General features: G+C 36.6%; 1 protein-coding gene across 5 annotated transcripts in view; it reads left to right on the plus strand.

Annotated features, from left to right (window-relative positions):
- ATG4C (autophagy related 4C cysteine peptidase) overlaps positions 1-11,351 on the plus strand; it is an 89,968-nt gene extending 78,617 nt beyond the window's left edge. For all 5 annotated transcript variants that reach the window (XM_080655027.1, XM_080655028.1, XM_080655029.1 and 2 more), the window contains exon 11: positions 10,214-11,351. In XM_080655027.1, the coding sequence (XP_080511153.1) occupies positions 10,214-10,381 (168 nt within the window). In that variant the 3' untranslated portion in view covers positions 10,382-11,351. The remainder of the gene's footprint in view (positions 1-10,213) is intronic.
- Positions 11,352-13,129: the final 1,778 nt, after the last annotated feature.

Raw genomic sequence — 13,129 nt, forward strand, 5'->3', positions numbered from 1 at the left:
GGGGCTGGGACCTGCGCCTGACTCACGCAGCACTGGCTGCCATGGAGTCAGGCCGGACGGTGTCGCAGGGGTCCGGGACCCAAGCCTGACTCGTGCAGCACCGGCCGCTGCAGTAGTCAGGCTGGACGGTGCTGCGGGTGGCCGGGACCCAAGCCTGACTCATGCAGCACCGGCCGCTGCGGTAGTCAGGCCAGATTGGTGCTGCAGGAGGCCGGACCGGCACTGCGGGGGGCCAGGACCCTCGCCTGACTTGCAGCATCCCCTGGCCCCCTTGCCTGTGTCCACTCCAAGGCTGCCCGAGCCACCATGCTGGCTTGGGCAGGCCCCCCTGCCTCTGTCTCCATCTCCGCTCCGGGCCTCTCCTGTGCACGCAACCTCCTCCTGTCTGGTCGTGACCTGTTACAGAGTCCCAGCTTAATTTGCCTATTACTTCTTTATAATATAGCTTATAATATAGATGTATATACCCCTCTGCAACTAGTGTTTTCATATAATAGTGACCTAGAGGTTATCTATTTCTATACATGTTGGTCTAGCTCAGGGGTGGGCAAACTCTTTGACTCGAGGGTCACAATGGGTTCTTAAACTGGACCGGAGGGCCGGAACAAAAGCATGGATGGAGTGTTTGTGTGAACTAATATAAATTCAAAGTAAAGGAGCGGAGGGGAGAGCAAGAGAACCGGATAGAACAGCCGGATCCAGCCCGCGGGCCGTAGTTTGCCCACGGCTGCTAGCTTATTCATTTAAACTGCTGAATAGTGAGTAGTACATTCTATAATATACTACTTTTAATTTAAACTTTCTTTCATTGATGGTCATTCAGCTGATTTTATTTTCTAATGACTAATCCTATATAATAAAAGGCTAATATGCAAATTGACCAAATGGCGGAATGACTGGTCGCTATGATGGGCGCTGACCACCAGGGGGCAGACGCTCAATGCAGGAGCTTCCCCCTGGTGCTCAGTGTGCTTCCACAGGGGGAGCGCCACTCAGCCAGAAGCCCTGAGCCGGGCTCACTGCTGGCGAGCGCAGCGGCGGTGGTGGTAGTGGAGCCTTTCCCGCCTCCATGGCAGCACTAAGGATGTCCGACTGCCGGCACAGGGAGCGGGCCTAAGCCATCAGTCGGACATCGCCCGAGGGCTCCCGGACTGCAGGAGGGTGCAGGCTGAGCTGAGGGACCCCCCCAAGTGCACGAATTTTCGTGCATCGGGCCTCTAGTAATATATATAAGAATACTTAAAATGACCCCAAGTTCTTATCTAAATGGCGTCACCCCTTCAGCCCCATGACCTCTCTGACCTCACTCCTTAGCACTCTTCCCCCCAGCTTACTCAAGGCCAATCACATAATTTCCTCCTGGAAAATGCTAGGTGCCTTCTGTTTCAAGGATTCTCTTTGTTTCCTGGGCTTGCAGTCTCTTCCTGCAGGTATTCCCCTGATTCTCTCTCCTTTTCTTCTTTCAGGTCTTTACTCAAGTGTCACCTTCTTAGGCCTTCTCTGTCCACCGTTACTGCACTTGTTATTATCCCCTCCCCCCGTTTTATTTTTCTCTTTAGGGTGTTTATTTAAGTGCATGCATGCACACTTTCTGCTATATCATATATAAACACATTATGCTTATTTAACTTATCACCTGTCTACTCCACTGAAATGTAATCTTGACAAGGGCAGGGATACTTGTTGGTTTTGTTTATTATTGTGTCTCCAGTGGTTAGAGCTGCCTGTCACATTGTAGTTCAATAGATACTTTTTGAATGAAGGAGTGGATTAAAGATACTTTGTTATAAATTTGTCTTATTTATAAATTACCAAGAAGTTCAGTGATTGAATTATAGCAGATCTAGTATATTTTCATCTATTTCTGTTATTGTAATTTCCTTAAATTGCCATAATAGTGCATTTACTTAATACATAACTCAGTATCTGCTTGGGACAAAAAAAATCATCTTTATCAATATAATAAATGCTTGTATTTTAAAAAGTGAAATAATAATAAAAAGCTTATGCTGAGAAACAGGAGTCCCTTGTTATCTTACTCCTCACTCCACAGAGTACCTCCTCAGAGGTAGTCATTTTTAACTCTTCTAGCTATTTGTTTAGGTTTTCACCTCTACATTTCTAAGTAATGTGTTTATTCTGCTATTTTTTGATAATCCATTTTAGACATTACCTGTTAGTTTCTTGTTAATAGTACTTGAGGATTTAGCTATTCTCATATCCCTTAACCCCATTTTTCTTTCTCTCAGCTGTACACCTTTCACAGATTTTGGTTAAATCACTATTCAGTGTTCACATTATTATGCCTCCATGATACTGTTTACTAATCACATGATGTGCGATGATTACATTTCTTTTTTTCTCATGCCTTCATTTTCTCAGAGTTAATACTTTCCCCACTTTTCATTTCCTTAGTTTGCTTTGTACTTATTGAAAAATTTTACGAATGTTGACTCATATCTGTTACATATCTAGCAGCAAATTTTTCATAAATACAAATGTAAGAAAATCTATTTTTTTCTCCTTTTCTGGAGACTTTCCTCTCTGTTTTCTGTTCCCTCCAGTCTTAACTGCTCTCTAGACCTGATGCAGAGTTGTTCATTTGGAACTTCTTAATGCTACTTTGCTGCCTTGGATCCCCTGTCTTCTAAATCTCTCCTTAGTTTATTTTCTCGTTTTGCTGAAGCATAGATTCCAGTATCTTCCTAACTAAAGGATGCCTAGACAGTAAAGTTGTTTTTTTTAAATACATTTTATTGATTTCTTACAGAGAGGAAGGGAGTGGGACAGAGAGTTAGAAACATCAATGAGAGAAAAACATTGATCAGCTGCCTCCTGCACACCCCCCACTGGGATGTGCCCGCAACCAAGGCACATGCCCTTGACCAGAATCGAACCCAGGACCTTCTGTCCCGCAGGCCGATGCTCTATCCACCAAGCCAAACCGGTCAGGGCTAGACAGTAAAATTTTGAATTCTTGCATGTCTGACTATCTTTATTCTCTCTTTAAATTTATTGATAATTTGATTTGGTATAGAATTATAGACTAAAAATAATTCCCATCCCTGAACTTTGGAGACATTGCTCTACTCCCTACTAACATGCAGGGTTGCTGTTGAGAAGTTTGATATCATTCTGAATTCTTTTCCTCTAAATGTAAACTTTTTTTAAAATTTAATTTTATTTTTTTAATTGTTTGAAGTATTACAAATAGTAGTACATATGTCTCCTTTTTTTTCCCCCATTGGCCTCCCCCCGGCCTCCCCTACCCCCCAGTACATGCCTTTACCTGCCCCCCCTCAGTGTCTTGTATCCATTGGTTATGCTTATATGCATGCGTACAAGTCCTTTGGTTGATCTCTTACAGCCCCCCCGCCCCAACCTCCCCTGCCTTCCTGCTGTAGTTTGACAGTATGTTCAATGCTTCTTTGCCTCTGTATCTCTTTTTTTCCCATTTCTTTCCTTTAATAAATCTTGCCTCTGCAAGCTAGAAATAAACATATAATAACAAAAAATGTTTGAGTCCCAATTTCAATGTCCAACAGTTCTGAGTTCCCGTTTCAATGTCAAACAATTCCTTATGTGTACATGTCAGCAATGATATCTGGATGGTGGGCACATGGTGGCAATGCAGGTCCGACCCTCTCTGGTTTGGTCCTAGGCAACCTGCTGTGACGCACAGCTGCTGACTGCTAGCGTGGCAAGGCGTCGTCAGCGTCTTCCATCTCTGGACTGTTTCTCCTCTTGTCTTCGTGGTTGGAGCAGACCTGTCAATTCCTCTCTGTTGCAGGAATCCACATGGTCTTGGAGTTGTTTTCTGAAAATATACAAACATATTCTTGACCAAAAGTTAATAAAGGAATCTTTTCTATATAATTGATTTGGGATCCTTTTTATTTTTGCCCAAATGATTTTCCTTTGTCTTATTTAGACACCATGTGTGTTTTTCTTGGGTGTCTTGCTGTTAGCATTACAAATGAAAACCTCACCCCATCTGAGGGAGGTCTCCTGCCCCCATGGCTGCTTTGCTTCCCACGCCCAGCTCAGATCAGGACACAGGTGACAGACAGTGACTTGGCCCAGCTCAGATTGGGACCCAGGGAACAGACAGAGACTTGGCCAACAGCAGCTGCCCTATATCTAAATCCAGCCTAGCACCAGGAATGCTCAGGGCCTACTCAAGAATGCAAATAATCCTTTCCACTAATATTTACAGGGTAAACTAAGATTGTTGGTAGAGTATTAAATTTGACAGTAAAATAATAATCAAGTTTTCAGATTAATTTAAATAGGCTAATTGAAATAAGTGAATATTCAAGAAAATTTAATTATACTGGACAAAAAGCTGTTCCTAAAGTGGTAACTAAAATTTCTATTGGTAGTTCATCTCATGGTAAAATTCCTGAACATTCAATGAAACTAAAGCAGTCATATTTTTGTGCAAAAAATTAAAATTTAAAGTTATCAAGACTGCATTATACTATTTACAAAAGCCTCCATTAATCAAAAAAGGGGGGATAGTAGGGTAATATCATGTAAGGAAAAATATCCTATAAGTAAATTACATCTAAATGTAAACTTTTTTCCTCTCTAAAAGTTTGCATGTTTGATTCCCAGCACTACCACTCCATTGCTGCGTACCCTTAGCCACATTGCTTAATTTCCCTGAGCATTAGTTTTCTCAAGAAATGAAAATAGTAATGGCTACCTCTCTCTGTGGCATCATTATGAAGATTAAACAATTCACTAGGTGAATGTCTGATTAAACCATTTATTAGACAAATAATTTATAGTAGGTACGATATAAAGTATTAGCTATTGTTACTTGTAGCTAGTATTTGACACTTCATTATGTGTCTTGGTTTACATTCTTTTTAATCAATTGTCCTGTTTCCTTCCATTCTGGGAAATTTTTTGAGAAAAAAACAACAACAACACAAACCCACAATATTTCCTCTCTTTTGTTTTCTTCATTCTTTCTTTCTGGAACTCTAATTATACAGTTGTTGGACCTTTTGAATTGTTCCACTAATTTTCCTATTTTTTTCCTTCTATTTTCCATGTCTTTATCATTTTTATATGGGATATTTCCTCTATCTTCTAACTCTTCTATTGTTCTTAAATTTCAATTATGATATTTAAATTTCTAGGAGTTATTTTATTTTTTTATTACTCCTTTTTCATAACATTCCCTCTCTTTTTCTTTATATGAATGTAGTTTCCTTTTCTCCTCAAGGAAATTAATTAGAGTAATTTTGAAGTTTTCTTGTCCTTCTTTTGCTGTATATGATTTATTACAAACTCTTTTTATGTTTTATTTTTTGTTTTTTGCTTTAATCTTGCAGTTTTCCACTGGCTGCTTTCCCCCAAATGACTGGTGATCTTCAGTGTTTGTTTATATTTGAGTAAGGGACTAAAAAGCTGAGTGGAGGTTCTGTGTGTTTGAGCATGGTTTTTTCGCTGGTGACCTTCATCCTAGGGTAATTGGGTGATAAACCTGCATTTTCATTGGGTGACCCCTCCCCCCATATGTTGGTAAGTGGTTATCTTTTCTCTAGAGTTGTTTTATTTTTTTCCAGAGAAAAGTTCTGCCATCTGCGTGTAGAATATATGTTGCCTACAGTGCTCCAGGAGCAGGAAGTGAAGGATGCTAAGGCCCTACAGTTCAGTATTTTAGACTGTCACTAAATTCCTCAGCTTCTGTAGTCATCACTGTGCCTGGTGTACTAGAGTTTATAGCTTTATTTGTTTTTTCCAAAGAATAAATCTTTATTTTCCTATGTGTGGGATGGCCAGTGGGGGCTATAGAGGGATAGTTGTTATAAGAAAGGACCTGGGAATCGAGTCTATATGCAGGCTTTCAATCACTTTCCCTTTCAGTTTTGTGTCTCACCCTGTTTTTGTGCCTTTATATATTATTCCTCTCCAAGTTCTGCAAGGTGAACTTGCTCACCTTTCATAGATATTCTTCCAACACATACCTCTCCCAGCCCCTGAACTTAGATTGTATCTTCTCTGCTCTGCTGAATGTAAGGGGCCCGATGTTGATTGTTTTTGTCTGATCTCACACCTTTTCTTCCTTACCTTACTTGTTCCCAGCCTAATGGTTGTTATCAAATAAAACACTCCTATGATAAACTTACTACCTAGTAATGCTGGCATTTAAGGCCAGAAATGAAAATGTGAGTATTAGGAAACTAATCATTTGATTATAGAATGAATATCAACATAAGTAAAAAAATTTGCCCATGGCCAGCTGTCCTCTAGCTATAAAACAAAATTTATAATACAGCCCTTGAATTCCAGACACCCAATCTGGAATTCTTCAATCCAAAGCTAACATTTGTTGAATCCTTGCCATATGTCACATACTGTGCTAATTAAGCATCATATATACATTTTCTCATTTAATCTACACAAACCTTCTGAGGTAAGTAGGTATCTCTATTTTACAGATGAGTAATCTTACACTTACAAAGGTTCAGTAACTTTCAGAAAGGTCACAACTAATAAATGGTAGTGCTGAGATTCACACCTCAGACATTTAACTTGAGAACATGTGCTTATAAGCACTATTCTGTACAGTCTCCCATTTATACATCAATCCATGGTTTAGACAGTTGGCTCTCTAATCTTTATTTCAGGTAATGGTGAACGAATTATTTTCCTTGGGAATCTTTTCCATTTTGGACAGAACCTTATCATTAAAGAAGCTTCCCCACATTCAGCTGGAATCAGTCTGCACATAGCGTTTACTCCTTTGTCTCATTGAGTAAAAGAATAAGTTTGCTTCCTCTTCTAGGACAAACAGTCCCGTTTTCTCCAGTGGTGCACAATTTCCCATACACATCACTATTTTGCTAAAATGTATTTTTCAAAACACTTTAGTGTTTTACGTTTATTATGTTCATGCTTATATTTCCCCTCCTTCTAATCTGTATTTTCCAAGTGAAATCGGGGAGATATATATATTTTTTATATGGATCTTTTTTTACCTTTGGGATTTAATGATAGGAACTCTGATTTCTTTTAAAATCTTCAGGGGCTTCTAATTTAGTTGGGAAGACATGAAATGGATAATAAAATGACTGAATTAGAGTATACTTAATGCCAGAAGACTAATATGATAATAATGCCAATAATAATAGCCAACACGTATGGTGCCAGGCAATCTTCTAATTATTTTTACAAATATTACTGATTTAATCCTCACAACAACACTGTGAAATAGATGTTGTAATACTGACATTTTACAATAAGAAAAATGAGACAGTCTGGTTAAGTAACTTGTCCAGGATCACACAACTCGTAAGTATCAGCCAGGTTTCTACTGAGACTGTCCAAGATTCACGGTCCATGTTTGTAATCCTTACCAGAGGAGACGGCTAGAGGACAGAAACATCTTGAGCAGAATCATTAGGGTAGAATGTTATGGGATGTTTATGGTAGACGTTTAATGTTCAAGGGATTTGAGGCGTCGGGAGAAAGGAAAATTACTTGGACATTCCAAATATATATTATCGTAGATGCAAAAACACAATAGACAGGCTCAGTTAAGGTAAAGATTGACCTTTGTCAGGGAAGATATCGGCCTAGGATAGGACATGACTGCCCACCATAAGCTGCTTATAGTTAAAAAAGTTTTAATTTCAGCCCATCCTTTGTGGTTGCAAGGCTGCCATGCAGGCCTTCCATGAGCTAGTCAGGTTAGCATGTGACCCCTTTTTGTCTACACAGTGGTTATAATAGAACCAGACCGCTTAAGCTTAAATTCTGGCTCTATCATTTACTAACTGTCTGAACATAACAAGTCACTTAACTCCTCAATATTTCAGTTCCCTCATCTGTAAAACATGGATGATAATAAAGGCTAATAGTGAAGTATTTGAAACTCAGAGTAGATAATATTTTTAAGAGAGAAGATAGAATATATAGAGAAGATAAAGGATCAATAATTGATTAATATTTACATGCAGGAAGTGAAGTCAATGAAGGAGATAAAGAAGAAATAGTCCAGAAAATAGGAGAAACAGGAAAGCAAAATATTACAGAAATCAAGGGAAGTAAACATTTTAAGAAAGAAATGCCCAGAAGTGTTGATTGCTATAGAAATATCAAGAGAATAGGAACTAATAAAAGGCCTTTTTATTTGAGGACTAGAAGAGAATTTTCAGAACAGCGAGGATTAAAAGTTGAGTTAGAGCAATTTAAGATTGAGTAGTAAGGAGATAGTGGGGAGTTAACATCACATACACATTTAACTTCAACTCAACTATACAAACTCATAATAAAACACTTATATTATTTTTCCATGTGTACTCTTTATTATCTACTGTACATTACTATATACTGTACTATTCATTTATACATGGTACTGAATAGGGTTGTATATACAAAATTATGCATAACAACCTTTTTAAACAATTTGAAGGCTTATGGAAGTTAATTTTGACTATATTGCTTTTGGCTATTTGATTTTCATATTATGGGCTGACTTTAGAATTAAACCCTACATTAAGTGTAGCTCCACTGTGGTGAATACAGACCACATAGGTATAGACTGCTCTGTCCTGGGTATAGTTTTACATGTGTGCTGGCAGAGACTAGTGGAAAGGTTTCAGCCTGGGGACAAGTGGTCATCTCCTGGTCTATTTCTGTTCTTACAACTACTGGCATTATGATGGAAGAAATTGCTTACCTTCTGTCCTCTAGCTTTCTCCTCTGTAAATTCTGAAACCTGTCAAGTTAGTACATAGGGAAAATGTGATAAAATATTTGACCTTCTGAAAAGAAATCTATGATTTGCCTTTTAGATAATAAAGCTGTTTCCTGTATCTTTGGCTATATTATTAAAATGTATTTCATATTAACTCTCTCATTGAAATACTTTTAATTTAATATTGTTCTGTATGCCAGGGATACATATTTATTTTAGCCAGGTTTCGAGAGAATCTATAAATGTAACATATAAGAATTTGACTAACCTTTGATTTAATATTGGCATTTGATAGAATTTGGTTTTTATCACAGAAATTATCCTTTAAGAACAAATTATATTAAATTGATCATGATGAATGATATACCAGGTGGGGCAAAAGCAGGCTTACAGTTGTGAGTACATGAAACAGTTTATTCTTGTATTGTTATTTATTAATTATTGTATTATTTTCTATATGAGCAGCTGTAAGCCTACTTTTGCACCACCCTGTATAAGTACTCTTGGTATTATTTCCAGCATTCTCTGGGACTCACATAAATGTTTTGAAATCTTCCTCATAGTTCCAGGTTACCTATAGAAAAATTGGTTTCTATTAAAACATCCTTCATTCAAAATTTTAAATTTATTTTTTTAAATGAAAATTGTTTATATTTTTTTTAAATAAAACTTGTTTAACAGAAAGGTTTAAAATAGTTTAGAATGTGTTGCTGGCTTGTCCACAAATACCAAATGGATAGAGGTTATAAAGGTTGCCGTTGTCCTCACAAAATTCTAGCTATTGCTTTTTTCACTTCAGAATTATCTAATGCAACTCTAGAAGGTAATATGTAAAGTGTGGATTACTACTATGTAGAAGATTACTATTTTTTATGTTGACTAGATTTTTGCAGAAATATTTTTTCAAATATAGTGATCTTTAGAAGGACCAAACTTAATTTTTTAAAATAAGTTTTTATTTTTAATTTTGGTCATCTTAACAATGTTCTGGGGTAAGGAGCTTGGATATCTGTTTTATAGATGATACTCAGGTAGAGTGATTTGTTGAAGATCACATCAAGGTAAGTTGTAGAACTGGGATTATTAGAATGAACCTTCTGACTCAGGTTAATGCTTCTTTTTCTGGTATCAAGCAATCTTTCACAATATTGACTATAGTCCATGAAACCATTTTGTGTCATTGTCTACTACTACTAAAAGGAGATAAATATTAACCTTAGAGTGAGCCTTCCAACTAATGTGACCAGAAGACTTACTTTGGTGGGGTTAGGGAGAAGGTACTTAATTTTTGAAGGCGAGTCCTAATGGAAAAGCAGTTATTTAGCTATAAATAAACTATACAATTTTGTCTTTTAGCCAGAACATTAAAGCATTGGCACTGAATAAATATAAATGAGAAAAGCTAATGAGAGATTCGGGGCTAAAACATCAGATTTTGTCATGGGGTGCTACTGTGCACTGTTTGGATAAAGAATTCTTCTGTACTTTCCATTACAGATGCTGAAAATTTCTTCTAAAGAGAAGTATCCCTTATTTACTTTTGTAAATGGTCACTCCAGAGACTATGATTTTACATCTACTACAACCAATAAGGAAGACATTTTCCCAGAGGATGAAAATAAAAGATTAAAAAGATTTAGCACAGAAGAGTTTGTCTTGCTTTAAAAGATAAGAAGAACTCTTGGAAGGGGGAAAATGAAGAGAAACAAGAATACACAAAACTGGTTTATTTTCACAAATATCTTAATTTTATATGTTCTTTAAAAAAAGAACATTTAGAAATATACAAGTTTTAAAGATATTTTTCTGCGAGAGAAATGATTTATGAGTCTTGGTTTCTAATAAAATAACAAGTGATTCTGGCTGCATCACTATTCTGCTGAGACCTTCTAATTATGCCACCTTAACTTCTAAGCCTTCCAGTTTTTGAATTTTTCCACCCGAGGCCACCAGTTTCCTGAAGGTTTTGTGATATAGGCCCCCACATTGGGATTACCAAATAGTTTCAAAAGCTTCAGTTCATAATAATGACCAGAAGAACAAGAGAATGCATCTTCTGTGCTGCCTGGCCTCCTGATATTAATGCAACCATATTGGATGTATATTGATACACGAAATAATAATTGTTAGCTGTTATTATATGCATACAATTATATAAGCAGAATTGTGAATTTAGGTAATATTTAGCAATATGATTTTATAATGGCTTCTCATTTTTCTTGCTGTTGAGCTTTCTTTGAGGAGTAAATATAAAGTATTGGTTTTTCCCACAAACTTAAAGGTTACGTTACTCACAATAATGGCATCTAGTCAGATCAGATAAAGGCAATTTTAAGATAGAAATAGTATTTGTTTCTTACCTCAAAAATTAAATTTTATGGGGAACTCTATTTACTATGTAGTTTTGAAATCTAAAGATAAGTACCAAGAAAGATATCAACAGATGCTCCTCTATGTGATTTTTGTTATTTGTATAAATCAGTGTAGTGGTGTTTAGAAACTGAGGCCATCTAGAAGGTAAATCTGCCTTATGTGTGTTATGTGTTATTTAAAGGCCAATTTGTGATATAAAAGTACACGAGTTATTATTGAGCCAGGATTATAAATAACTACTTTAATAAAGATGTGAGAACATAAAATGCCTTTGTTTTGGTTTTAATGGGATTCTTTTAATCCTTTCATTTGAAAAATCATTGTCTCTAATGAATTCTCTTTATAACAAGGCAAATAATATTGTTGCTCTGAAAGCAAAATATTAACTTATTTTATGGAGCTTCCATGTTTCATTGTTGGAAAGGTGACTTATCTGTGGAAATTGTGCATCATTCAAAGTCATTGATTTCTCCCATCAGAAAGCCTATTTGTTAGGTTTGGAGTTGCATGCAAAATGGAACCAGAGGGTGGGCAGATTGCTTTCGTATGCCTGATGAGAGAAATCAGGTTTGGCATTTTCCAGTGAGGATAGTTTATTGAATTGAAATAAATAACTTAAAATCTAAAATTTTTCTTTTCCCTAGATAAGATTTGGACACATGAAGTCCAGTACTAATTTTCCTAGAAGGTCAAAGCAGCACAGGAACAAGAAGCCAGCGGTATGCCCGATTTTATACACTGCAGTCCTCCCATCTAAATTATTGCAATTTGTTGTTCCTACATGCCTGCAGAATTCACAGGAGTCTACAAGCACATCGAATAAGAGCGCCCATACCTTCCAGTGAATCAGAGCTAATTGTAAGTGTTCTCTTACAAGAACTCTGTAAAAGCTGTGAGTTATATAACATTCTGTCCTCAGCATGTTTGGGGATCATTTTTAAGAAGGATATTGGAATGAGATAAAATTACACCAGGACAGAGACAGAGTGGAGGTGAGAGGAGGCAGAAACTTCCTTTCCATGGAATTATATTGAAAATACTCAGAATATTGTCTAGACAAAACAAATGAATCCTACCATACAATCATCTCCACTACTGAGAATAAGTGTTTAGAATTAGAAGTTATTCTTTAAATCATTTAATAATATGTATGTATGAATGAATGAATGCATACATTCATAAAAATTGAGAGATAGGCTGATGGATTTATCTTGCCTCTTAATGCAGCTTCAGCTAAGGACCAGACAAAAAGTTGTGATCATCTTTTTTTGGAAAGGCAGCAACAAAATTACATCACTATTATTGGGATAGATTTGTATTATTTGTAGCTTACTGTGTATTCTGTTTTCAGACTTTGTTGTGAACACAGATTTCATTTCAAATTCTGACAGCCAGTAAACTCAGGCAGTAAAGCTTAAGGATCTCTTTCAGCCCGGAATGAAGGAAAGTGAAAAAGGACAAGCTTCAAAGATGGTTGTTCTGTTAGACTTAGGATAGGCAGATCCTCCTTTTGGACATTAATATTAAGATACTAGACTTTGCCATTAACATTTCAGAAATGAATTTTTAAAATGCTTGATGTGACTTTTGATGGTGAAGGTTTCTTTTCTCTCTTCTTCCTAAGACTTGACACTTTGAATCCCCTTTTGTCAATGTATTCACCACCAGCAGGCAATCCTGAGACTTATCATTAGCCGAATGAGTGCATGAAAAGATCTTTTATAGTATGAGTATGTTCAAAAGAATTTCCCTGAAGTATTGATTTTTTTCTTTTTTTACATTAAACTAACCACATTAAATCTGTATTAGTGATAATAGAACTTTAGCAGATTAAAATTTTAGGTTACTTTTGTGTTCTGTTAACCTTTAGGATTTAACATTGTCCAAGGGCAAACATATATAAAAGTATGTATGTTAATTCTTTCTTGTTTTTAGAACTAAAGGAACAAAAATGACTTTAATCTATCCAATTTTAGGTCAGAAATCTCTGTCTGCTTTTTTAGAGATCTATATTTACTTTCTATTTTTCAGTGCCAGAAA

Source organism: Plecotus auritus (assembly GCF_963455305.1).
Source record: "Plecotus auritus genome assembly, chromosome: 2".
Taxonomy (NCBI): domain Eukaryota; kingdom Metazoa; phylum Chordata; class Mammalia; order Chiroptera; family Vespertilionidae; genus Plecotus; species Plecotus auritus.